The following is a 27,551-nucleotide window of genomic DNA, read 5'->3' as shown; positions in this document are numbered from 1 at the left end:
ACGCTGGAGGAGTGCCACCATGTCAGGATTGTCTTGGGAAGGTCGAGAGGAGTGAGAGTCTGTAAAACGCAGTCACTAAATTGGAGTCTGTCTCGAACAGGATTCCAGCAAATTCAGGAGAGAGACAAACTCCTCCTGCCAGGCGCGCTAGCCTCCCCGTCTCTACGCACCTCCCACCCCGCCAGGCCGGCGTCTCTGCCCGCTGCGGGGTGCGCATGCTCCGTGCTGGCCTCCCGTAGTGACCCGGTCTAATGGGCGCGGGGCGGTGGAGGGGGCGGGCCGAGCCGAGCCGCGACTGCTGAGACCAGAGCTTCGTGGTGGTAGTGGGGCGCTGTTCGCAGCTGCTAAAGGGTTGTCTGGGGTGGCCGACCCTGCGTGCGCCAGAGTGTGGCTCGCTCATTCTCGGTCTGTGCCCGGGGCCCTCTGGAGGTGACTCGGGTGGGCCGGCCGAGTGGCGTTGCCGCTTGGGAGGGTGGGGATGAGGCGATGAAGAGTACAGCCGCCGCCGCCACCGCCGGTCTCCGCCTGCGGCAGCCGTAGCGGGACTCGGGGTGGGGGCGAGCCCAGTCGTACCCCGCCGAACTACGAACCCAGACAAAGGAGGAGGAGCGGCCCGAGGCTCGATCAGCGCCTCAGGGGCAGAAAGCCGCAGCTTCGGTCACAGCCGGGGGCTCCCGGGCTCACGGGCTGCCGAGCTTCCTCTGCGGACGCAGCGCAGGGCAAGGCCACCCGCGCCGAGGAAACCGCCCCCGGAGCCCCCGCCCGCCTGCCGGCGCCGCCTCCGAGCCGCCTCGGCCGTAGCTGCGGCCCAGGCGGGAGGCGGCGGCGGCCGGCGAGGCGAGGCGGCCCGCGCTCTGCCTGTCAGGCCACCGGCGCTGCCCGGCCCGGCCCGCGGGCAGCCCTCGATGAAGAGGCGCTGCCGCCGGGGCCATGCAGCAGGCGCCGCAGCCCTACGAGTTCTTCAGCGAAGAGAACAGTCCGAAATGGCGGGGACTGTTGGTCTCGGCCCTGAGGAAGGTCAGTGCTGGTGCCCGGCGGCCACGGGGGCTGAGGGAAGTGGAGGGGCGGTTGCGGGCTCTGTGGGCTGAGCCCCGCAGCAGGCTGGCTGGGTGCCCGGCCCGCGGCCCCTCCGACGTTCTAACGGGGAGCGGCAGGTCCTGCCAGGTCTCGGGTCGGCCCGAGCTGTTTCTTTCTGGTGCTGTTTCTTTCTGGCGACAGGGGGTCTCATGATTGCCTGTTGCGTCCGAAAGGACGTTTTCTCAAGGTTGGGTTTTTGTTTTGTTTTTTTTTTTTTTTCCCCCTGGCTGGGCCCGGAAGGACGGTTTTGTTATGATCATAAAACTGAATTTGATGTTGCAGTCATTTCGTCAGGCAACTTCCGCCGTTGACCAATTTGTTGTCCTCAAGGCTGGCTTGGGGCAAGAGCAAGTCCTGCTGATATATTTAGAGAGTTTCTAAAGCAAAAGCACATTCTCAAGCTCGGTGATACTTTAAATCAAGTTCTTTGGGGGTGTTTCCTAGGCAATTTGCTTGTGAAGGGCATCTATTCACTTAAAGGGTAGTACTTTTTTGTAGCATAAATGTGTTTGACATGTGCGAAATGTCAGTGAGTGATCCTCTCCCATTTACATTATTTGAGGTAATTAAAGTACCTCTTCACTTCCTGAAAAAGGTGTCCTTGTTTACAAGAGATTTCCCCTATAAAATTTGGTCAGATTCTATACTGAGTGCAATTTAGAACTTAGAATCATTTTTAGAGGACAAAATGTAACTTATAAAAAAATCTTTTAAGTTGGGTGCGTCGCTAGGGTGCATCTCTCCTGCAGATGCTGTCAGTCTTCCTCAGTGAATTTAGGTAATAACCATGCTATCATGTTTATAATGAACGCTTTTGTAAGGTCAAGACAAATTTAAAGACTTTGAGTGCGGGGTATGATATGCCTGCTGAACATGGTCTTTCTATGCCATCCATGCAAACTTAGCCCCTTCTGCCTCTTGTGCAAAATAAGCAAGGATACATTTTAAAATAATAAAGAGAAATAAACATTTAAGAGATTGCACTTGAAAACTAAATCTTTATGCATTAAATTTCTAGAAATGAAAGGTGATACATTTTAAAGGTAAAACCATTTTCCTCATACATTCAGAGTTTCAGACTTTCCCTTCTTTACATAATTCTTACAAGGAGATATTGCCCCCTTGGGCCAAGTCATGTCTTTTTGAAGAACTTGGTGGAAGTGACTAAGGGCAGGCAGCTAGACAGCTATCGTGTCACTCACTGGTACACTAGGTGTTAAAGTATTAAATTGACCTTCCTTCCATGGGCAGCCCTATTCTGTAGGGAGAGGGGAAGAAATGGAAAGTGTGCTGAGTGGTGATTATGAACTCTGGCCTTCTTTTCCTTTCCAAAAGAAGGAAATGTTTAGATAGTAATTGACCCTTCAACCACACAGAAGTGTGAATGCAATTATCCAATAGGTCTGTATTGTTGGCTGTATGATGTAGGTGTCTACCTATTAGTACTTTATAGTAGCAAATAGTGTTCGAGTATATGTTGTATAACTTATTCAGTAGGTAGCTTTGACCCTAATAATCCTTAATGCACACATACAAATTTATTTCTTCAAGTTAGGCTGGAAACAAAGTCAGAACTAGCATCCAGTCCTAGTCCATTGCTTGGAGACTATTATTTTGCGTTTGTGTGTTATTCTTGTTTTTCTGGAACGCAGGTGCTATGTAGATCCATATTGTCTTGTTCCACAGTTTTTGTATATCCTTTGCTAATGGAATGAGTGCATCTTAGAAGATTTGGTCTTTGGAGATAAATCCAAAAAAACAATTTCTATTTAATTTATTAATTTATTATTGTTATACAATTGAGGTATAGCCCCACAGAAGACTGATTTTTAAAAACATTTTTGGTGTTAGTAATTTGAATTATGTCTAGTTTTGTGGTATTTGGGTATTTGTGGTATTGCAACATGTAGGTTTATAGTACTTGATAAGAGTTGTAACTCTTAAGCATCTCAAGGTTCACTCTTTCTTTGTTGGATGTGTTAAATGCTGGTATTTACCTGCCGCCCATGTCTTTGCACAATGAGAATTCCTGTCATTTCTGGAGAGGCTCTGTCTTCGTAAGTATCTGAAACTTGGCTTCCTTCCTCCAGCTGACCAGATAGTTACAAAGACTACTGTCTTTAGTATTAGAAGCAGCAATAGACTAATAGGATTTTTCTTTTTCAGTTTGTGCTGCTGTTGAACATGTGGTATACTCTACCTTCATTTAACAGTTGTTGAACACATTTTAGGTACTTAGCACCATACTGGATCCAAGAATACAAAGATGAGTAAAAGCAAAGGCCCTGATCTGAAGGTGTTTACCATCTAGATTGAAATTTTAAACTTTGAGGTTTTGATTTACATAAATGAGAGCAATTATGAGCTTAGAGTTCTGTAGGTGATATCTATATGTGTGTATGAGAGAAGCAATGTAGTTTAATTGGCTCTATTAGGGTAGTCCACATGGGTTTCTTGGTGCAAACTCTAAAGCTGTTAAAGTATAATTTTGAGAAAGATAAAATCTTGACACTCACCATAAGGGAGGGGGAGAGGAGCAAAAAGTTGTTCATATGGAAAATAATATAATAATTCATAAATAATAATACAAGAATAAACTTTTGTGTACTTATAACTATAAAACTACTCTTGCCCCGCCCTGTATAAGTGAACATGTCAATGATTTTGATTCAGCTCATTACTTAATGAGGAAATACATAAGATGTTAAAGCTACTTAATCTGAAAATTTGAGGAGGTGGGTATTTATAGGCAATTTAATAAAGGAATATTGAGGTAAGATCGTTGGTTTAAACACAGAATTGGTTAATATCCTACAGAAACATAAACAGTAAGTTCTCAGTTATCTTTCCACTGATTAGCATTTGCATCTGTACCAGGCAAAAAAGTCTCTAAATTAATCTTATAGATTTGTAAAAGAGCCCAGTGAATAAATAGAGAGCAATCAAAGGATCAAGCACAGCCCTGGCTGGTGTGGCTCAGTGGATTGAGTGCTGACCTGTGAACCTAAAGGTCGCCTGTTCGATTCCCAGTCGGGGCGCATACCTAGGTTGCAGGTCAAGTCCCCAGTTGAAGGTATGTGAGAGGCAACTGAAGTTCAAGCATAGCACTGCACTGAAGAACACCTAGTAATCCCTTTTGTTTATTTTCAAATTTTTGCTAATATTTGTGAAAACCAAAAAAGTGTGTGTGTGTATTTGGCAAGGTCTCCATTGTTGACTTTGAAAATGCAAGGGATTTTTTTTAAAACCAACATTAAGCATTCATTTCATTATGTAGAACCATTGATGGGAAAATAATTTTGGAAATAGAAATGTGTTCTATAACTTTTTGTTTTGTTTCATTTTTGTTTTTTCACTTTTAAAGCAGAAGTTTACCTTGAACATTTAAATACATACAGAACTACAAAAGGGTAAAACAGAGAAAATGATACTACTAATGGATAAATACATGCACTGTTAACATTACTGCTAAATTATGTATCTTACCTAAAAGAGCCAGAAACATAAATGCCTTCAGCACTAATCCCCAAGAACATTGATGCTATCATGTTACTTGGGTGAAAAAAGAGAGTGGGATATATATTTGCAATGCAGCTTATTACCTGTGTCTTTGAAATGCCTTTGGTACTTTGTGTATATGCTATTTGATTATATGCTGAGAAAAGTCAGTGTAAGCAATCTGCATGTGGGAAACATGCCTTAATGTCATTATATCAGGTTTTTTAGTCCCTGATATTTCCCTTATAGGTGTCTTTTCTGTAAAGTGTTCTTCAGCAGGCTAGCCGAAAAAATAAATTATCTGTTGACCTACTTACTCTCTGTCTATCTGTAGTTACAGATGTCAGAGAGCTGGAAAGAATTGGTTGAATTACTTTGCTCTTGAGCCTAATTTAATTCAGGTTAAATATCGACTCCACACCCCAGCCATTAGTTTGCCTTTAGATATTTGTCTAAAGTTTAAGAGGTGTGAGAGAATGTCTGAGTTAATTAACAGCAAGCAAGGAAAAAGAGGGTGGGGAGTTTCAATTTCAGAAATCTGAAAGATTCTAATGTTTCTGCCTTTGTACTATTGTCTCTTGGAACTGTTTTAGAAGATTGCATTGGATTTTCCCTGGGGCCTAGAAGAAAAGTTATGGGCTTTCAGAAAATAAAATTGATGTCACTGACATGAGAAGGTCAAGGAAGTAACATTATGTTGAGTTCTGGAGGATATATTCGGATACATATTGAGTGCCTCCTGTATGTGCCAGGCACATATGGTTGTAGCAAGGCCCCTTCTCTCATAATGCCTTCATTCTAAATGACTGTGAGAGAGAGGCCTGAGAAAGATAGAAAAAAAAGAAGTAAATAATTATTTGAAAGATCAACAGAAATTAAAGCAAAGGAAGGAGGAGAAAGGGTTTGTGGCCAAGAGAAAGGTAGGAACATGACTTGTTTTAAAGAACAAGATCAAGTCAAAAGAAAGAGATGAAGCTGGTTTGGGAGGTTATAGGTGGACCAGATTAAGGAAGTGTCCTGTAGGGTTATTTATATAACAAAGTAATTCTATTAGCTTGATCAAAAATTGCTTTTTGAAAAGATCACTCCAATTGAAAGCTAGAAACGAATAGGGGATCCTATGGTTTTTGTGGCCTGTTCTGGATTTCCTAAAGCCACTGACTGCAACAGTAGAACTCCAGGGAGTCATTTGGAATTATTCCAAACTAAGGATGACCCATACTGATGCAAGGGGTACTGGATGAGCATTAGGGATGCATTTTAGCTTGCTGCATTTAGCTCCCTGTCACCCATGATTTAGTAGTCTTTTTCTAATTTCATTTTAATTTTGGTATGGTATATTTGGAGCAGTACTATTCCATTAAAGTGTTTTATGCTGAGTATGTAAAGCATTACCTGTGTTACCACTTGACATAAATCAAGTATATGTCTTTTATATTAACCATGGCCTCTCTTTTGAGGGAACAGCAGTTTGATTATATCCTGTGTTAGCCTGCATATTTGAATCAGTGAAGGAATTTTAATGGAACTAATGGATTTAGCATTATCCCATGTAGTCACGTTAAAAATTAACAACCTAAATTTTTTCTTCTTTTACATAAAACATGATAGTTAAATAGAAAGCTTTGGAAATATATAGTGTTCCACACTTCACATTTTAATGTATAGAGATGAAGCAACACAGTGAAAATAAATTAAGATTTAGATGTGAGCACTACTGTTGTCTCTTCCAAGTAAAGTTTTCAGTACCCCAGTTTTCTTATCAAATCACTTTGTAAATTCAAATACTATATCTTACTGACATAGCACTTAGCAGCAGTTGAGAGTTGATCTCTTCCTCCTTGAACTCCTTTCCTTATTTGGTTTCCAGGACACCAAACTCTGCTGATTTTCTCCCTCTCTGGCTGTTCTTGTAGGTCTTCTCCCGTAACTTGATGCTATCATGTTATCCTGTGTTGATTCCTTCTCATCGCCCCAACTACATCATCTTAACCTCCCAGAGCTTAGTTTTTGGACTTCTGTTTCTATTTACAGTCTGTTTTTTTAGAAATCCTACCAGGCCTCATTGCTTCACATATAATCAGTATCTGATGATTTCCAATTTACATTTTTGGCTCAGCCCTCTCCTGAGCTTGGATATTCAACTTCTTTCTTGATACATCCACATTGATGTATAACAGGCATCTCAGCCAATACCAAATTCCTCTTCCCACCAAAACTTGCTCCTTTTGTAGTATTTCCCATATTAGTAAGTGGCTACTCCATCATTGTAGTTGCTTAAAATAAAAATCTTAAGTTATTCTTGAATTCTGTCTTTCTAACCCATATCTAACCTGTCAGCAAATTGCTTTAGCTCTACTTCACACTATAACTATATTCAGTCACCATTTCTTACTCTTCCACTTCTACCCCCAGGACCAAGTCATCTCCACTCCCCTGAAGTATTAAGATAGCCTCTTAACTGGTTTCCTGTCTTCTACCTTTGCCCCATTCAGTCTTTTCTCAGCACAGTAGAGGTAAGTGAGATCATGTAATTCCTTTGTTCAAAACTCTTGTCAGTGCTTCTCAGAATAAGTCAAAGTTCTCAGTGGCCTTCTTGGCCCTCTACAGTCTGGTGCTGCCTTCCTCTCCCTTATCCTTACTGATCTCATTTATTACTTATCCTTTCTTCTTCTTTTTTTTGCTTTACTCCTGCTCCACACTGACTTCCTTGTACCTACAACACACAGAGATGTTATATAGTCTTAGGACTTTTGTACTTGCTATTTTTTCCAGCCTAGAGCAACTTTCTTGAAAATAAAAAAATGAGCAGCCCTTTAACCTTCTTTGTCTTCAGGCAAGCAACCATCATCTTGAAGAAGCCTTCTTTTGCAGCCTGTCTAAAACTGCTAAGTCTCTTCCTCTCCTGTGTGGATGGTCAGAACATGACTCAATCCAAGCTTATTATCATCTTCCATAAACCTACATCTCCAGGATAAGTGATATGCTCAGTTCTCAAGTCAGAAACCTGGTCATCATCCTTCCCTTCTCTTTCATTCCAGGCTTACAACTAACCAACCCTGCATCTTCATTCTTTCTCCTAAAAGGAGTTTTCTAACTTTTTTTGCTATGTATCCCCAAAAGAATTTGGAAAAATGCACACATTTTTATGTTGACATCTACAAATTTTCATCTTTAATTTCAGATAGTGATAGAGGATACACCGAGCTACAGTTACTTTTTCATTTTCTAGTTTTTCCAGGACTTGTCAAATGACTGATAATTATAAATACTACTTTTCCACTTTTTTATTTAGAGGTGCTTTGTGTAGTCCAATATATCTAAGAAAGATAAAGACATAAGACAGTATTAACTTCACTATACCTTAGCCATGGCAATATTTGTTGGTAAAATATATTTTACCTTACCACAGTCTTTAAATATATTTTCACTGAATCCTTGGAACTATAGATATAGCTCATTGTATTAGTTTTCTCTGCATAACAAATTATCAAAAACTTAGTGGCTTCATATGCCACATTTATTTTCTCACAGTTTCTATAAGTTAGAAGCCCAGACATGGCCCAGCTGGATTCTCTCCTTAGGGTCTCACAAGGATGAAATCAAGATTTTGGCTGGGGTTGCAGTCTCATCTGAGGCTTGGTGTCTTCTTTCAAACTTATGTGGTTATTGGCAGAATTGATTTCCTTGTATTCACATGTCTTAGCCATCAGGTCTTATTGGCCGCCACCATTTTTTGCCCATGACTGACTCTCCCTGTAACTGTCAGTTTGCTTCCTCCAGGCCAGCAGGAATGCATCTGCTGCTGTTTCTTATCTCACACTTCTAGACCCTTTTGAAAGGATTCACCTGATTTAGGTCACATCCACTCAAGATTAACCTTTTGATTAACCAAAATCAACTGATTAGGGAATCTTAGTCACCTTTGCAATGTAGGGTAAGCTGATTACAGGAGTGGTAGTCCATTGTGTTCTCAGGTGCTGCCCTCAGTCAAGGGGACAGGTATATACCAGGGGTGGAAGTCTTGGCGGCCATTTTAGAATTCTGCCTACCACATTCATTTTATAGAAGATATCCACCTCATGACCTAATTGTCAAGGTCAGTTTTAATTGTCAAGCCAACCAGCTTAATCATATTTATCTTCTTTCAGAAAAGTCTGGCCTAATTTTTCAGGTCAAATGAATATAACCTGTCACATGCCAACCATCTCACTTCTGAAATCTAATTGTAAGATAGAAAGGTTGATAAGATATGAAAACTTGCTTTGAATTTTTCCTCTTGAATGAAATAACATAATGTTGCCTTTAGTATTTCTAAAAGATGCTTTCTCTTTTTTTTGTTCTCATGAGCTTTTCCTCTTTGTAGGATGCATTTTTTGACAAAAGGCTAGGGCAGAAATTTTCAACCTTTTTAATCTCATGGCACACAAACTACTGGAATTCTGCAGCGCACTAAAATATATTTTTATTTTTTGTTTATTTGACAAAAAAATAGGTATAATTTTGATTCATCCATACCAGATGGTTATTGTTGTGTTGGCTGTTGTAATTTTTTAATTTGGCAGTCTAAGGGAAAAGAGGTCAGTGCCTCTGACTAAATTGTCAGGTATTGCATGTTTAAAAAATTCATTTTTTTAAAAATTTCAGATTTAAGATTTCAGTCCACTTTATTATAAAGTATTTTTTAAAGATTTTATTTATTTTTAGAGAGGGAAGGGAGGGAGAAAGAGAGAGAGAGAAACATCAATGTGTGGTTGCTGGGGGCCGTGGCCCACAACCCAGGCATGTGCCCTGACTGGGAATCGAACCTGCGATGCTTCGGTTCACAGCCCTCGCTCATAAAAATTCTTTAGGTACACCAGTATACATGCCTCTTGCAGCACACGGTTGAAAATTGCTGGGCTAGGGGATGGAAGAAGCCAAGCACTTAAATGAAAAATACTTACAATTCTCTCTTTGTTTAGTGTCCTAGGATTTCTGTTTCTTTATTTTATTGCACCCCAGGGCAACACAGCATAGTGAGGTTTAGGATAAGTAAGACATCAGCCTTTCTTCAGTAAAGTGGGAGGAGGGCAGTTGTGAAGGAGAACCTGCGTTACTCCTTGAGTGCAGGTACCTTGTCAGGCAGATCTTCTTTAAGAAAGGGTACACATGGTAGTTTGATAGTAGACTAAAGAATGTGGATATCTGGCCAAATGAGTCTTAAACTTTGACTGAATAAAACATATTTAATAATAGTAATAATTTCCTAGTGCACGGGGGGAAAGCCAATATTTATTTTTAATTTAATTTTTTTCTCAGAAGCTTTTTTAAAGTCTGTTTCCTGCTGCAGCTTACTTGCTAGTGAGTAGAGGAATACATGAACAAGAGATAGAGAGGTTTTACAGGGAAAACAGCTTATGGTACTTTTGGTTTTCTCTTAAAAACTTGGGCCTATAGTTAAAAATTTTATAGTCATTTATACTAACATATCGCTCCTTACTATGATGAAATATAAGTATCTTAATATTTCACATTCTGCTAAGAGCACTGTGACTTCCAAATGTTCTGCCACTGGAACAAGTTGAGAACCACTGATCTAACTTTCTTGGCTTTACAGGCTAGTTAGTGTCCTGCTTGTATGTGAAGGTACTTGCAGATCACATGCCATTTCATGCCAATCAAGGAAAATTTTAATGACAAAAATTTTAGCTTCAGCTGATAGACTTTTCTGCATGTTTTGATTATTTTATGGTAAGCCTTCACCTAATATTAAGCTAATTAGAATGAGATTCCTGGCCTGTGATTTATTTTAAATAAACCTACAATACATTGAAAACCTATCAAGAAAGCACCTAATTAAGAACACTGAATCTAAGTGAGAAGTGAATATTAGTAGACAGTGAGAATGGGGGAACATGAAATAGGAATCTCCTCATTTATAATGTTTTATGAGATAACTAAGTCTCCAGGTATATATCTAATGAAGTAAAGGCAAATATTATAGAGTGCTTAATTTTTCCCAGTCTCCAGTTTTCAACCAGGCCAAGAAATCTGTTTGCTACCATGAATTTATTTATTTAGCAAATATTTACAGAGTGCTTTCGTTATGCACAAGTAGTAGATACTAGGTTACCTGTGTGTTAGGAAAAAGGAGTGGGCAAATAGGAAGAAACATTGTAAGAAATGATTCCTGACCTTAGTGAGATTATAGTATACAGCTGTGGTCTTAATTCTTGATTATATACCTTGATCAGAAGACTGCTACCTTAAATTATATTTTTATATTATTTTAACAACTTTATTGGAGATATAATTGACATACAAAAAACTGCACATATTTAAAGTGTACAGTTTCCATTTTATGTATGTATACATTAGTGAAACCATCACAATATAGTGAGTATATCCTTAGGCACCATAAGTTTTCTCATGACTCTCTGTGATTTTCCCTCCTTCTCCTCCCCACTCGTCATCTAGAAGAAATCACTGATTTACTTTCTATCGCTATAGATTGCACTTTTTGGAGTTACGTAATAATGGAATCATCCAGTATATACTGTTTTGGCATTTTTCACTCAACATAATTATTTTCAAATTCACTCATGTTGTTGCATATATCAGCAGGCCATTCCTTTTTATTGCTTAGTAGTATTCCATTATGTATTTATACCATTGTTTGTTTATCCATTCACCTGTTGATGTACATTTGGTTTTTAGATCTTGGCTGTTTCAAATAAAGCTGCTGTAAACATTTGTATACAAGTATTTGGATGGCCATATGTTTCCTTTTCTTTTGAACAATTACCAAAGAGTGGCTGACTCAGGTAGTAGGTGTATGTTTTCATTAACTATCAAACTGTTTTCCATTCAAACTGTTGTACAATTTTACATTCCCATCAGCAATATGAGAATTCTAGTTCTTCTGCCAACACTTGGTATTTAATTTAATTTTAGCTACTCTAATAGATGTGTACTGGTATCTTGTGGTTTTAGTTTGCATTTGCAGATGATTAGTAATGTAGAGCATATTTATGTTCTTGTTTACCATCCATATATTATCTTTGGTGAAGGGGTCAGATCTTTTGCCCATTTTTGTTGTTTTTAAAAGTATGTTTTGTTATGCTATTACAGTTGTCTCATTTTACTGCTGCCACACCATGTCCTCTCTGCCCTGGTTCCCCATCTCTGCCCCTCCTACCTGTCTGGATGAGTATTTCTTCTTTAAATCCTTAGTTGTTGGACTTCCATTCAGTTCAATTTTCTGGCAGTTCTGGTTGTACTTTCTTTTGGCTTTAGTTGTGGTCCTTCTTAGGGTTGTGCGAGGAGGTGAAGCATGTCTATATACACTTCCAACTTGGCTGGAAGCTGTTTGTTTTCTTATTGTTGAGTTTTGATAGTTATTTATCTGTCAGAATACAAATCCTTTATTGGATAGATGCTGTGCAAGGATTTTCTTTTAGTCTATAACTTTTTATTTTCTCAGTGTTATTTTTGAAGAGCAGGTTTTAAATTTTTATAGAGTTTATCTATTTGCTTTTGTAGAGACTATATACCTTTAGTGTCATAGCTAAGAAGTCTTTAGTTAATCCACAATTACAAAAAACTTCCATTTTTTCTTCTAGAAGTTTCATAGTTCTAGGTTTTACATTTTGATTTATGATATATTGAGTTAATTTTTTATATATGATGAGAATTTTGTATATGTTATGTTTGTGTTTTTGCATATGGATATCTGTTTTTCCTACCATCATTTATTTAAAAGGCTATCCTTTCTCCTTTTAGCCTTTATCAAAATCATTTGTCTATATATATGATTTTATTTCTGTATTTATTCCATTCCATTTATCCTTCTGCCTATCTTTACATCAGTCCAATAATGTTTTGATTATGGTAGCTTTATAAAAATTTTTGAAATTAGGTAGTTTTAGCTCTCCAGCTTTGTTCTTTTTCAGAGTTGTTTGGGTTAATCTAGGACCTTTGTATTCCCATAGCAGTGTTAAAAATCTACATATCAATTTCTCAAAAAAAAAAAACTACTGGAATTTTGGAATTGTGTTGAATTTATAGATCATTTCAGAGAAATTGACATCTTAACAATATTGAGTCTTCTATAAACTACGTTTTTCATTTATTTAGATCTTTTAAATTTTGTATCAGCAATATTTTGTAGTTGTTAGTGTATATCTTTAGAATGAAATTTTTTTTTCCTTTTTTTGTCCTTTCTCAAGAATGCTTTGGCTAATCTAGGTTCTTTGTATTTTCTACGAATTTTAGGATTAACCCATCAATTGCTGTATTATAAACCTTGCTTTTGTCTTTTTAAGTTTTAACTCTTTCATAACAAACAAAACTTCCAGTATTCTTAACATTTGCAGCCTTGCAGAAATCTTGGCAATGGAATGAAGAATTTGGCAAAGATAAATGTCACACTGTGTAGCCAAAGGGATTTATTTCTACATTGTGCCAGAAACTCAAATGTTAGTTGATTAAACAAATACACTGGCAGGAATTTTTATTTGATTTTAAATTTCAAGAACTTAAAATGTGAATTAGAAAATAATATTTTGAAATTTGTCAAATCTAAAGTTTCTTTGGGTAAAAACAATTTAAAGTTTAATGCTTTTTTATGTGTCTGTGCCTGGATCTATGGTATGACTATTTTGTTAACAGAGTATGTGTAAGGAAATACTTCTGGCAATTTGAAAACATGATGTAACTAAAATACAGGTCTGACTTGTTAATCTACTATTAAAGACTGAAAATTATTTTAATTGCTCTTTTTCTGACTAGTCCTTCAGAAAATTACGACAGGTGAGTTTGTTCTATGTGGTAGTTTTATGTTTACTGTTCTGAAGGTGCTGAGATAGTAAATACTATCAAAGTGCAAAGTATGACTATATTTTATTGTCATCTTGATTAGTATTTATGTGTGAGATTTTAACATTGTATATTTGTTCTTATGAATTTTCATATTTGCAGTTATTTTAAGAAGTTTGTCTTATGAAACTTTCATGTTCAATGTTGAGGTTCCTTTGCAGGTTATTTACTAAAATCTTAATCACAGAGAAAAAAAAAATCCATCCCTATTAGACATTATGTTTTTCTCTTTTACCTAAGTTCTTTCTTTTTTCTTTCATTTTATTGATTATGCTATTACAGTTGTCCCATGTTTTCGTCCCATTCATTCCCCCTGCCCAGTACCTCCATTCTCTCCAGCATCCCCCGCCCTTAGTTCATGTCCATGCGTCGTGCATATAAGTTCTTTGGCTTCTCCATTTCCTATACTGTTATTAACCTCCCCCTGTCTATTTTGTACCTACCAATTTTGCTCCTTAATCCCTGTACCTTTCCCCGCATCTTCCCTTCCCTCTTCCTCCTCCCAGCTGATAGTCTCCAAATGATCTATGATTTTGTTCCTGTTCTAGTTGTTTGCTTACTTTTTGTTTTTTAGATTCAGTTGTTGAGAATTCTGAGTTTGTTGTCATTTTATTTATTGTTCATAGTTTTGATCTTCTTTTTCTTAAATAAGTCTCTTTAACTTTTCATATAATAATGGTTTGGTGATGATGAATTTAGCTTTACCTTAGCTGGGAAGCATCTTATCTTTTCTTCCATTATAAATGATAGCTTTGCTGGATAGAGTAATCTTGGATATAGGTCCTTGCTTTTCATCACTTTGAATACTTCTTTCCAGCCCCTTCTTGCCTGCAAGGTTTCTTTTGAGAAATTAGCTGATAGTCTCATGGGAACTCCTTTGTAGGTAACTGTCTCCTTTTCTCTTGCTGCTTTTCGGAGTCTTTCCTTATCTGTAACCTTTGACATTTTAATTATCATGTGTCATGGTGTGTGACTCTTTGGGTCTAACTTGTTTGGGACTCTCTGTGCTTCCTGGACTTCCTGGAAGTCTATTTCTTTCTCCATATTGGAGAAGTTTTCTTTCATTATTTTTTCAAATAAGTTTTCAATTTCTTGCTTTTCCTCTTTTCTTGGCACCTCTATGATTCAGATGTTGGCACTTTTGGAGATGTCCTAGAGGTTCCTAAGCCTCTCCTCATTTTTTGAATTCTTGTTTCTTCATTCTGTTCCAGTGGATGTTTATTTTTTCCTTTTTCTTCCAAATTGTTGATTTGAGTCCTGATTTCCTTCCCTTCACTGTTGGTTCCCTGTATATATTTCTTTATTTTACTTTGCATAGCCTTCACTTCTTCCTCTATTTTGTGAGTATCCTCAAGCACTTCTGTGAGCATCCTGATTACCAGTGTTTTGAACTCTGCATCTGATAGGTTGGCCATCTCTTCATCACTTACCGTACTTTTTAGACTATAAGATGCACCCCCCCATTTGGGGGGGAAATGGGGTGGGTCTTATAGTCTGAATGTAGCTTACATGGATCACTGTGAGGGTGGGGGGCGGTGGCCTATGTTATTTATGTTATTAAATATTTTACCACATTTTTTGCTTCAAAATTTTTTTCCCTATTTTCCTCCTCTAAAACCTAGGTGCATCTTATGGTCTGGTGCATCTTATAGTCTGAAAAATTCAGTAGTTCTGTTTTTGGAGTTTTGATCTGTTCTTTCATTTGGGCTATATTTCTTTGTCTCAGTACTCCTGTGTCGTTGTAAAGGGCAGAGCCTTAGGTATTCCCCAGGGTGGGCAACTTACATTGCTGCATTGTGGCACTATATGTAAGAGAGGGGTCTGAGAGGGAACAATGCCACTTGGTCGGGTCTGGGCCCACTTTCAGTCACTTTCCCCGCTACCCACAAGCAAATTGGGCCCTTCTCGTGCTGATTCCTGGGTGGGTGAGTTTCTGTATGTTCCAAGACCCCATGAGTCTCTCCAACAAACTCTCCTATAAGGCTGGGAATTTCTCCTGCTGCCGTAACCCCCCACAGGTTTTTGCACCCAGAGCTTTTGAGGGTTTATTTCCCCATGCTGGAATCCTGGGTTGTGCGGTCTGTCTCCCTCCCCAGTTTTCCTCCTGGTTTATCTGCACACAAGTGTGAGACCGCTTGCTCCTCCAGCCGCTGCCTTGACTTGCCTTGAGTCCTCTCCACCCTAGTTGCCCGTCTCTGCCCTTCTTACCAATCTGGATGAATATTTTTTTCTTTACCTCCTTTGTTGTTGGACTTCTATACAGTTCTATTTTCTGGCAGTTCTGGTTGTTTTTTTGTTTTTTAATTTGTTCTTGTCCTTCTTTTGGTTGTGTGAGGAGGCAAAGTGTATCTACCTACACCTCCATCTTGTCCAAAAGTCCTTCAATATTATCTTGTTTTATATCATAAGAACTTTATTAGATCTATTTTTAATAGATCCAAATCCAGCTAGAATTGATTTTTATGTAAAATGTGAATAGGTGTTGAGGTTCATTCTTCTCCGTGTGGGTATCCAGTTGTTTACTATTCACTCACTTCCCCCACCTTCCCACAACACGACCTCCTCCCCCCCAGTGTTCTATAGTGCCACCTTTGTTGTAATAATTGTGGACCTGTTTCTCTGCTCTCCCTTCTGTTTCATTTGTTTTTCTGTTATTATTATTATTATTTATCCTCACCAGAAACATGCTTAGAGGGGAAGGGTGGAAGAGAGAGGGAGAGAAACATTGATGTGAGAGAAACATGATTTGATTGCCCCTTGCATCATTCTTTTTTTTTTTTTTTAATATTTTATTTATTTATTTTTAGAGAGGGAAGGGAGGGAGATAGAGAGAGAGAGAGAGAGAGAGAGAGAGAGAAACATCAATGTGCGGTTGCTGGGGGTTATGGCCTGCAACCCAGGAATGTACCCTGGCTGGGAATTGAACCTGGGACACTTTGGTTCCCAGCCCACGCTCAATCCACTGAGCTAAGCCAGCCAGGGCTCCTTGCATCATTCTTGATGGGGAATCCAACCCATGACCCTTTGGTTTATGGGAGGACACTCCACTCAACTGAGCCACACCAGCCAGGGCTGTTTGTCTATTATTATATGAGAATCACATTCTTAATTACTGTAGCTTTGTAATAAATCCCAGTAACAATTGCTGGAAATATTTGTACTTGTTTAAGAGCGTGTGACTGATTTTCTTAGCCTTTTGCATTTCCATATAAGTCTTTACATTGTCTTGTCAATTTCAGCAAAATAACCTGTTTGGGTTTTTATTTCCCAGTCAGTGAAAGGGAGACTTGATTGAGGCCCCAGGGTCATGGGGTTCAGGCAGAAGGCTGCCCTGTTGACCTGAGGAGGTGGTGGAGGGGCCTTATTTAACCTTCTTGGGGTGCAGGTTGTTGGTGTGACTGAGTGCAACAGTTATCAGTGCAGCGGTGTGCAACTAGGCTTAACACCTGAGGCAAATCATGTTGTTGCAGTTGTACTTCCCAACAAGCTGGCAGAGGGGGTGCTTGATGATGCCACCCCACAGACGAAGCACCAAGTACAGGGTAGACTCTTTCTGAACGTTGTAGCCGGAGAGAATGCAGCTATCCTGTAGCCGTTTGCCTGTAAAAATCAGATATTACTGATCAGGTTGGATGCCTTCCTTGTCTTGGATTTTAGTTTTGATGGTCTCGTGGTGTCACTGGACTCAAACTCAAGGGTGATGGTCTTGCCATTCAGGAACTTCACAAAGATCCGCATCTTTGTGTTTGCTGGGGAGTGGGAGTCTGCTGTCATGCCTCATTGAGAAGAAAGAGAATCTGTTTGGTTTTGACTGTGATTGTATTAACTTTGAGGTGAATTGGTATATTTACAATATTAAGTTTGATAATTCATGAACATGTATTTCAATTATTTAGATCATTAATTTTTCTCAGAGTCCATAATTTTCTCACTAGGGATCTTAAACTTCATTTGTAAGATTTATTCCAAAGTACATGGTACATTTTAAAAATTCTGTTGTAAATGATATTTTTAAATTTTCTAACTGTGTTGCTGTTACATAGAGTACAGTTTCATTCGTTATGAATTCAAGTAATTTATCTGTACAATATTTTGATTTTCCTTCATGGTATATTAGTCTAGTGTCTCCACAGAAACAGACTCAATCAACATTCCCCCCAACTTTCTCCCCCCCCCATTCAAATGTTAATCTAATCTAGAAACACCCTCACAGATATACATAGAATAAATGTTCACCCAAATAATCTGGGTACTCTCTGGCCTAGAAGTTGACACATAAAATTAACTATCACAGTGGGCAATCAAATCATCTATAAATTTGTTTCTAATTTTTATTTGTTTGTCTTGCTGTACTGCACTAAGATCTCCAGTATAATGTGGAATAAACATGATACAATTATTTTTCCTGATCTCAAAAGGAAAGCTTTCAATATTTTACCATTAATAGTTAATGGTAACTTTTTTGTAGATATACTTTATTAAATTAAGGAAGTACATTAAGAGGTTTTGCTATAAATAAATGTTGAATTTTTAGATGCTTTTTGTGCATCTGTTGAGATCAGCATATTATTTTTTCTTTTATTATGTTAACAAGGTAAATTACGTTGTTTAATTTTCCAACATTAAACCAAGTTTATATTCCTGGGATGAACCCAATTTAGTCATGTTATATAATTTAAAATATATATATATATTATGGAATTTAGTTAGCTGATATTGTATTGTGTTTAGGCTCATGAGTGAAAATAATGGCCTATAATTTTTGTCTTTAATTTTGAGTTTTTATATCAAGGCTGGCTTCAAAATAAATTGGGAAGTCTGTCTTGGTCTTTTTCTGTTCTCTGGGAAAGTTTGCTTAAGATTGTGGCACTTCTTCCTAAATAAGCTAATTATGGGCATATAATGAGCTATAAAAAGCAAGTTAACAAATTTCACATACTAAAAATTAAAAAAGAAAGCATCTTTTCTGACCACAGTGATATCATTCTAGAAATAAATTTTTAAAAAGATAACTTTTTTAAGCCTTATGCAAGATCATGCTTATTGATTTTAGAGAGAGGGGAAGGGAGGGAGAGAGAGAAGAAGAGAAGCATAGATTGGTTGCCTTTCGTAGACACCAGACGTGGGGCCGAACCTGCAACATCCGCCTGTGCCCTGACCAAGAATCAGCCTTTCCATTTATGGTCAAGCTCCAACCAACTGAGCCACACTGGGCAGGGTTAAAATGTAACTTTTAAAAATCTCTTATATGATGCCACCAGTGTCTGGGTTCTGCTCTTCTGAGGATACTGCAGACTCCCGGAGACAGTGATGGCGATGCTGCTCTTTGAGGAGCAACCGTTCTGTTACTCCTCCAGCTGCGAGGACCTCAGGCTCCCATGGGGTGGGCCCATGCATCTTATCCTGGTAGTCGCTCCAGGTCTGCATAGTGCCCTTGTCCACATGCTCTGGCTCTGCAGCTTCGCCTTCTCATCTTATTCAATTTTCTGTGGTGGACAGTGCTACCACTACCACCACTATGCAGCCGACCAGCAATGGTGGAAGACTAGGAGACGTAGAAGGAGAGCTACCAACAGAGGAGGCTGAAAGAGAGGAAAGGTTTGGGGACTCAACAGTTCCTGAGATGCAGGGGCTGTCTCCAGAGTATCCTGAAAGCTGGAATCTGATGAACACAACTCTTCTGAAGATGAGATAAAACACTCAGAAGTTCAGATTTCAGCTCTAAAGAAAAAGGAAAAAGACCTGTTTTTTTTTTTTTTTGAACAGAACAAAACAAGGAAGAAAAAGAGAAAAAGTCCAACAGAATATATAGCAAATATAATGATAATAGTGATAGTAATTCAGACTCTGACACTGATTTTAGCTTTGATGATGGGAAACAGCCAAAAAGAGCCAGGAACAAAGAGAAGAAAAAGAAACATGGGGTTGGGGAGTGGGAAGAAAAGAAAAAAAAGTTTAAGAAAACTAAAAAAGAACCCAGTGACTCAAGGTATAGGGATTCTGAAGGGGAGTTGAGAAAAGATATCTGGACTGAGCACTCAAAGATTGCAGATACCATGGATCTAATAGGGCCAGAAGCACCTATTACACATACCTCTCAAGGTGAGAAACCTTTGATCCATGGCCATGTCCTGTTCCCAGGTGAAGGTGCAGCTTTGGATGAGTATGTAAAAATTGGAAAGCATATCCCACAAAGAGGTGAAATTGGGCTGAAGAGTGAAGAGATTGCTATATTTGAATGCTCAGGGTATGCTGTGGGTGGTAACAGGCATCACAGAATGGAGGCTGTATGACTACGTAAAGAGAACCAGATCACAGTGCAGATGAGAGGACAGTCTTTGCATCCTTTAACCAAGAAGAGAGGTAGAAGAGAGAGTAACATTTTGGCCACTTTCCAAGAGATGGTATATAGAAAGACAAGAGAGAAAGATGACAAATAAAGACTTTTGTTCTACAGAAGGACTATGAACAACAGTTTTATATGACCAAAGTAGTATTAAAATGCTTTATGGCACTACTATACCTACTATGTTAGTAAGTCCTACAAGAAGAAGCTGCTTTTTAATATATCTTCAGCAATTTATTTTTTATTTTTAAAATATGCACATGGTTTTAAAAATACTTAAACACTACAGGAGAGTCAGTAAAATGTGAGTCATTTACATAAGTCCCTGATCTTTCTCTCCAAAGAAATCTGTTTTAGTGTCTTCTATATCTGCCATGAGTTCTTTGTACATACAAGCATATTGTCTCAGAATAAACACTGAAGCTATGAAAAAATAAAATAATTAGACTTCCGGCCAAGATGGAGGTATAGGTAGACATACTGTGCCTCCTCACACAACCAAAATAAGGACAACAACAATTTAAAAACAAAATAACAACCAGAACTGACAGAAAATTGAACTGTATGGGAGTCTGACAACCAAGGAGTTGAAATAGACGTATTCGTCCAGACCAGTAGGTGGGGGAGTAGCTGGGGGAGGGGGGAGTCGGGCGGCTGGGTGGAGAGGGGTTGCAGCACCTGGCGGCAGCACTGGGTGAGCAAGACAGAAGTGGGTGGACCCTGGGCACGCAGGCGGTGGCTGGAAGACACCTGGGGTGGGGTGGCAACAGGCAGACCCAGAGAGGCAGCGATTGTGAAGCGAGGCACAGCATGCAAGGCGGCTGGCTGCCCAGGTGGCCCCACATTCACACACAGATAAACCAGGCAAGGCCTAGGGAGCAAGACAGACTGTGCAACCCAGGGTCCCAGCGCCGGGAAATAAAGCCTCAAGGCACCTATTGGGGACACCTGTGGGGTTTGAGGTGCAGGGAGACTCCCAGCCTCATGAGAGAGTTCATTGGAGAGACCCATAGGGTCCTAGGATGTACACAGCCCACCCACACGGGAATTAGCACCAGAAAGGCCAAGTTTGCTTGGGGGAAGCGGCGGAAGGGACTGAAATCTGACATGAGCAAGTGCCATTGTTCCCTCTCTGACCCCATCCCCACATACAGCATCACAACCCAGCAACTGGGTTGCCCTGCCCCGGTGGACACCTAAGGCTCCGCCCCTCACTACATAACAGGCACCAAAAGACAAAAAAAAAAGTGGCCCAAGCAGAAGAGCAGATCACAGCTCCACAGCAAGTACAACTGAGCGACGAAGAGATAGCCAACCTATCAGACACACAGTTCAAAGCACTGGTGAGCAGGATGCTCACAAAATTGGTTGAATTAGGTGGCAAATTAGATGAAAAAATGAAGGCTACACTAAGTGAAATGAAGGAAAATGCACAGGGAACCAATAGTGATGGGAAGAAAACTGGGACTCAAATCAATGGAGTGGACCAGAAGGAAGAAAGAAACAACCAAACAGAAAAGAATGAAGAAACAAGAAGTCAAAAAAATGAGGAGAGGCTTAGGAACCTCCAGGACATCGTTAAATGTTCCAACATCTGAATTATACGGGTGCCAGAAGGGGAAGAGGAAGAGCAAGAAGTGGAAAACCTATTTGAACAAGTAATAAAGAAGAACTTCCCCATTCTGGCAAAGGAAATAGATTTCCAGGAAGTCCAGAGTCCCAAAGAAGTTGGACCCAAGGAGGAACGCACCAAGGCACGTCATAATTACGTTAGCCAAGATAAAAATGAAGGAGAGAATCCTGGAAGCAGCAAGAGATAAAAGGGGACAGTCACCTACAAAGGAGTTCCCATCAGGCTGTCAGCTGATTTCTCAAAAGAGACCTTGCAGGCAAGAAGGGGCTGGAAAAAAGTATTCCAAGTCATGAAAGGCAAGGACATACATTCAAGATTGTTCTATCCAGCAAAGCTTTCATTTAGAATGGAAGGGCAGATAAAGTGCTTCTCAGATAAGGTCAAGTTAAAGGAGTTCATCATCACCAAGCCTTTATTATATGAAATGTTAAGGGGACTTATCTAAGAAAAAGAAGATAAAAAACATGTATAGTAAAATGACAGCAAGCTCACAATTATTAGCAGCCACACCTAAAACAAAAACAAAAACAAAAGCAAACTAAGCAAACAACTAGAACAGGAACAGAACCACAGAAATGGAGATCATATGGAGGGTTAGCAACAGGGGAGTGGGAGGAAGCGAGAGGGGGAAAAGGTGCAGAGAATAAGTAGCATAGATGGTAGGTAGAAAATAGGCAGGGGGAGGGCAAGAATAGTATGGGAAATGTAGAAGCTAAAGAACTTATGACCCATGGACATGAACTGAAGTGGGGGGGAATGTAGGTGGGAGGGGGTGTGCAGGGTGGAGGGGAGTGAAGGGGGAAAATGAGACAACTGTAATAGCATAATCAATACATTTAAAAAATAAAATAATTAAAATCCCATATGTTTAGAAATTAAGAAGTATGCTTGTAAATTTTGAAAGTCAAAGAAGAAACCACACTGGAAATTAGAAACTATTTTGAAATGGGTGACTACAAAATATTCCATATCAAAATCTGTGCTTTTTTTTATGAAAGTAGTTCTTAGAGAAAATATACATATAAAAAAAGAAAGGTTGAAAAATATAGATGAAGTATCTGTCTCAAGAAGTTAGAAAAAATAAATAAAAAGCAGAAGAAAATATGAAGATGAAGCAAATATAAATGAAATATACAATATACATAAAATAGGATCAAGAAAGCCAAAAGTTGGTTTTAGAAAAGTTTAATAAAATAAAGTTGATAAATCTCTGAGAGACTTATCAAGAAAAGAATAAACACAAATATTAGGAGTGAAAGGAGGGGCATTACTAAAGATACTACAGACTTACAAAATACAAGAGGCTGTATGAGCAATTTTATGATAAATTTTGAGAATTTAGATGCAGTGGCCAATTTCATGCTATTTTCTTTGTGAGAAGGTTTTTAATTAATGAGTTTTTAAGTAATATAAGACTTTAAATTTTTTATTAATTTTTATGTCACTAGCACTTGTATCCTAATACTGTGGCATAAAGTTATGGTGATAACTTTTCTCAACTATTCTTAAAACAAATACTTACATAACATCTACTATACACTAGCCACTATGTTTTACTGTGTTATTCTCCATGTCCAGTTTGACTGGATTATTTTTTAGGACAAAACTAGGTTCAACTTTAAGAAATTTAACAACAGGCCTCCGGTCAAGATAGTAGAGTAGGTAAATGGGGTACTCGCATCCTCCTGCAACTACATTATAATTGCAAGTAAACTTCAAAATAATTATTATTCAGAACTGCCTGAAATCCAGTTGAATGGAAGCTCTGTAACTAAGGATATAAAGAAGCCAGGTGGAGACTGGTACGAGGGGCAGAAATGTAGACTGGGCTGATCCCGTACCTACGTGTGGTGGTTAAAAATCAGGAGGGATATCTCTGCTACACAGGTCCTCCCTGAGGATCAAGAAATCCCAGCCACACACCAGGACTCTTATACAGCCCAGGATTCCAGTGCTGGGAAGAGAAGTCCACATAACTTCTGGTTTTGAAAACCAGTGGGGAGTGTGGCTGAGTGAGATGAAGGCTGTTGGAATACCAGGTGTTCCTCCTAGAACTTACTCTCTCTAAGCTACAGCATTGGGACAACAATTTAAAAAGCACCAGGGACATGTGGGGAGGAACTGAATTGTCTGGCTTTGGGGTGAGAGTTGGAGAGGTAGCTTTCTCCCAGTCAGAGGTGCTGGCAGAGGCCATTGTTCTTCTCTGAGCCCTCCCCCCACAGAGCCAGCAGGCAGGCACCATGTGTGAATCTCCATCAATTTGGCTAACACTGTTCACCCAGCAATTCCCTGAGATCCCATCCACACCAAGCTGTTTTCAATGGCTTTTCCATATGAATAGCCTATCTTGGCTCATGCTTTGGACTTACCTAAAATCTCTCAAAGGTTCACAAACCCCAGACAAGCAGCACCCAGCCACAGTATGCCTTGTACTTCTTGCTAAGTTGCCCCACTCCCAGCACTAGTAGCAGCCAGCCTCATTTCTCAGCTTGTCTTCTCCTGGGCACCTCCATGCCCAGCACAAGTAGCAGCCATCTGAATCCCTTTGTAGCTCATGCCAGGTGGCCCCAGGCAGGCAACAGACAGTGGCTGATCTTGGCCTGCACCTCCCTGGAGGACCCAGAGCCAGCAGACTGGGTGGACAACTTCAGACCACATCAGAGCATTACCCAACCACCTCCATGAGGGACATACTCAAGGGATGAACTCATTGCTGAAGTGGGTCCTGCTCCATGAGGATGGCCCTGCATAGCAGTTCCTTCTCTGTAGTTGCAGCCAGTACATACAGCCAGTTGGCCTGTGGGTAAATCCCTCCATTGACGTGCCATAGCAATCAAGGCTCAACTACAGCAGGAGGGTACACACAGCCCCACAGCTTTGGTGACTGGGAAGGCTGTACCATTGGGACATACAGGACACCTACTATATAAGGCTACTCTAGCAAGACTGGGGGATGTAGCAGCTGAACCTAATAGAAACAAACACAGGCAGGCAGCCAAAATGAGGAGGCAAACATGTTCCAAAAGAAAGAATAGAACACAACGTCAGAAAAAAACTAAGTAAAATGAAGACAAGCAATCTAACAGATACAGAGTTCAAAACAGTGTTACATGGATGCTTAATACTCTTAGGGGAAGAATAGATGAATTTAATGAGAACTTCAACAAAGAGTTAGGAAACTTAAAAATGGAGATAGAACATATAATAGAACCAGACAGAAATGAAGAACATAGTGCAGGGAGTCAACAGTAGAGTAGACAAAACAGAGGGTCATATCATCATTTTGGAAAATAAGAAAACAGAAAACAATCAGAACAACAAAAAGAAAAGAGAATTTAAAAAATTAAAATAATTTAAGGAGTTTCTGGGACAATTCAAGCATACTAACATTCACATCATGGGAGTACCAGAAGAAGAGGAAAGAGTAAGGAATTGAAAAATTATTTGAAAAAATAATGACTGAAAAATTCCCTAAGCTGGTGAAATAAATAGACATATAAATGTAAGAAGCACAGAGAGTCCCAAACAAGATGAAACCAAAGAGGACCCATGTCAAGATACATCATCATTAAAATACCAAAGATTGAAAACAAAGAATATTAAAAGCAGCAAGAGAACAGCCCTTGGTTACTTACAGTGGAGTTCCCATAAGACTGTCGGCTTATTTCTCAACAGAAACTTTGCAGGCTAGAAGGGATTGGCATGAAATATTCAAAGTGATGAAAAGTAAAGACTTACAACCAGGATTACTCTACCCACCAAAGCTATCATTTAGAATCAAAGGACAGATAAGGAGCTTTCCAGACCACAAAAAGCTAAAGGAGTTCATCCATCAAACCAGTATTATAAGAAATGTTAAAGGGTCTTTTTTAAGAAGAAGGAGAAAAAAAAAAAGAAGAAAACTATGAATAACAATTGGCAATAACTATATGCTTATCAACAATTACTTTAAATGTAAATGGATTAAATGCTCCTATCAGACGTAGGGTGGCTGAATGGATAACAAAACAAGACCCTTAGATATGCTGCCTACAAGAGACTCACTTCAGATCAAAAGACACAGACAGAAAGAAAGAGATAGGAGAAGGTATCTTATGAAAGTGGAAACTAAACAAAACAATACAAAACTAGAAGTGCAATACTAATGCCAGACAAAATAGACTTTAAAGCAAAGACTATAATAAGAGACAACAAAGGGCCCGGCAATTCCACTTCTTGGTATTTATCCAAAGAAACTCAGCATTATGTACAATAGCCAAGACATGGAAGCAACCTAAGTGTCCCTCACTAGATGAATGGATAAAGAAGTGGTGCATATACACAATGAAATATGATTCAGCCATATAAAAAAGGAATGAAATCTTGCCATTTGCAACAACATGTGGATGGACTTAGAGGATATTGTGCAGTGAAATAAGTTAGAGAAAGAAAAATGCCATGTGATTTCACTTGTATATGGAATTTAAAAAATAAAATAAATGAATAAGCAGACTAGAAACAGACTCTAGATATAGAGGAAGTTTTGACAGGTGCCAGATTAGAGGACAGTTGGGAGATGGGAGAAAAAGGTGAAGGAATTAAGAAGTGCAAATTGGTAGTAAAAAATAGTCCTGGGGATATAAAATACGGCATAGGGAATGTAGTCAAGTAATATTGTAATAACTATGTATGGTGTCAGATGGATAGTAGTTTTATCAGGATGATCACTTCACAAGTTATATAAATGTCTAATTGCAGAATTGTACATCTGAAACTAATATAATGTACATCAACTAATTGAAAAATAAAAAGTTATTAAAGGGCAAAAAAAGAGAGTGATATTTAACAACAAAACAGCTCAGCAAATTTACATGGTGACAATAAGGAGGGAGTGCATAACATTGTAAAAGAAAGTGGACTAGTAGACCAGGTCCATAATTTGTAAAGTGTTATGGTTATTTGGAGATACCTCTGTTGCTGAGATTTCTGAGCTAGTGTTCAGGGACTTTTAGTAGATACATTAGTTAACTTCAGGGTATTTGTGATTCCTCTGAAATTATATAGAATATTGTATGTGTATATGATCTTTTTGGTGGTAAGGAGAACAATAGATTTTCATATGATTCTAGAAAGCTTAAGAATCACTGCTCTGCAGGATAAGAAAAGTTTACAAAAGCCACCAAATACAGGTATTTTTTAATCTTTGTGATTTATGTCTCTGTTTGAGTATACCATGCTAGTAAATTATATAGATATAATTCTGTGACATCTATTCAATAAATATTATTTTGCCTGTATGTTAACTAAGACCTTTGTTTTTAAAGGTTCAGGAGCAAGTACATCCCAATCTCTCGGCTAATGAAGAATCTCTCTATTATATTGAAGAGCTGATTTTTCAGCTACTTAATAAATTATGCATGGCCCAACCAAGGACTGTTCAAGATGTAGAGGTAAAACTATTTCATTATTTGAAAAACACACTGAACAACTGTACAAATTAATTTTTGAATTCAAATATGTATCATTGTTAATTATTGTAGAAACTATTGTCATTGAAATCATATGTGGATTATATGGTCAGTTCATTTTCAATAGACATCAAGACAATTCAATGGGGTTTGTCAGCAAAAAAAAAAGTGCTAGAACAACTGGATAAATTTATTGGGTGAAAAACCCTTGAAACCTATTTCACACAAAAATTAATTCATGATGAATCATGATCTTAAACATAAGAGCTGAAAGTATAAATTTTCTAGAAAAAAATGCAGAATATGTTCATAACCTGAGGTTAAAGCAAGTATTTTTTATAGAGGACTTAAAGACAGTAAGTATTAAAGAATAAAATTGGTGAGGAAAAAAACATGTAAGTCATAGACTGGGAGAAAATGTTTGCAATGCCTTACAAAGAATTTGTATACAGAGTATGTTAAAACTCCAACAAATCAATAATAAAAAGATAGCCAACTTTTATCCCAAAGGGGCAAAAGTCTTGAACAGACATTTAGTAAAAGAAGATCTACTAATGGCCAATAAACACATGAAAAGATGTTTAAGCTCACAACTCATCAACGAAATAGAAATTAAAACCACGATGAGTTACTATTTCCTAAAAGGGATGAAATTAATGACCGATAAAACCAAATGTTAATAAGATGTAGA

At 38.7% G+C, this 27,551-nt stretch overlaps 1 protein-coding gene and 1 pseudogene across 1 annotated transcript in view; both read left to right on the top strand.

The window, feature by feature from the left end:
- The first annotated feature begins 267 nt into the window (after positions 1-267).
- The window catches only part of SOS2 (SOS Ras/Rho guanine nucleotide exchange factor 2), a 103,467-nt gene continuing 76,183 nt past the window's right edge, over positions 268-27,551 (top strand). The window contains 2 exon segments of the mRNA XM_028508318.2: positions 268-1,017; positions 26,717-26,842. Coding sequence (XP_028364119.1) covers positions 931-1,017; positions 26,717-26,842 — 213 coding nt within the window. The 5' untranslated portion in view covers positions 268-930.
- LOC114491496 lies at positions 18,575-20,235 on the top strand (annotated as a pseudogene).

This window comes from Phyllostomus discolor, chromosome 1, assembly GCF_004126475.2.
Source record: "Phyllostomus discolor isolate MPI-MPIP mPhyDis1 chromosome 1, mPhyDis1.pri.v3, whole genome shotgun sequence".
In the NCBI taxonomy this organism is placed as follows: Eukaryota; Metazoa; Chordata; class Mammalia; order Chiroptera; family Phyllostomidae; genus Phyllostomus; species Phyllostomus discolor.
Note: the sequence above shows the minus strand (reverse complement) of the source record. Positions and strands in the feature narration are given on the sequence as shown.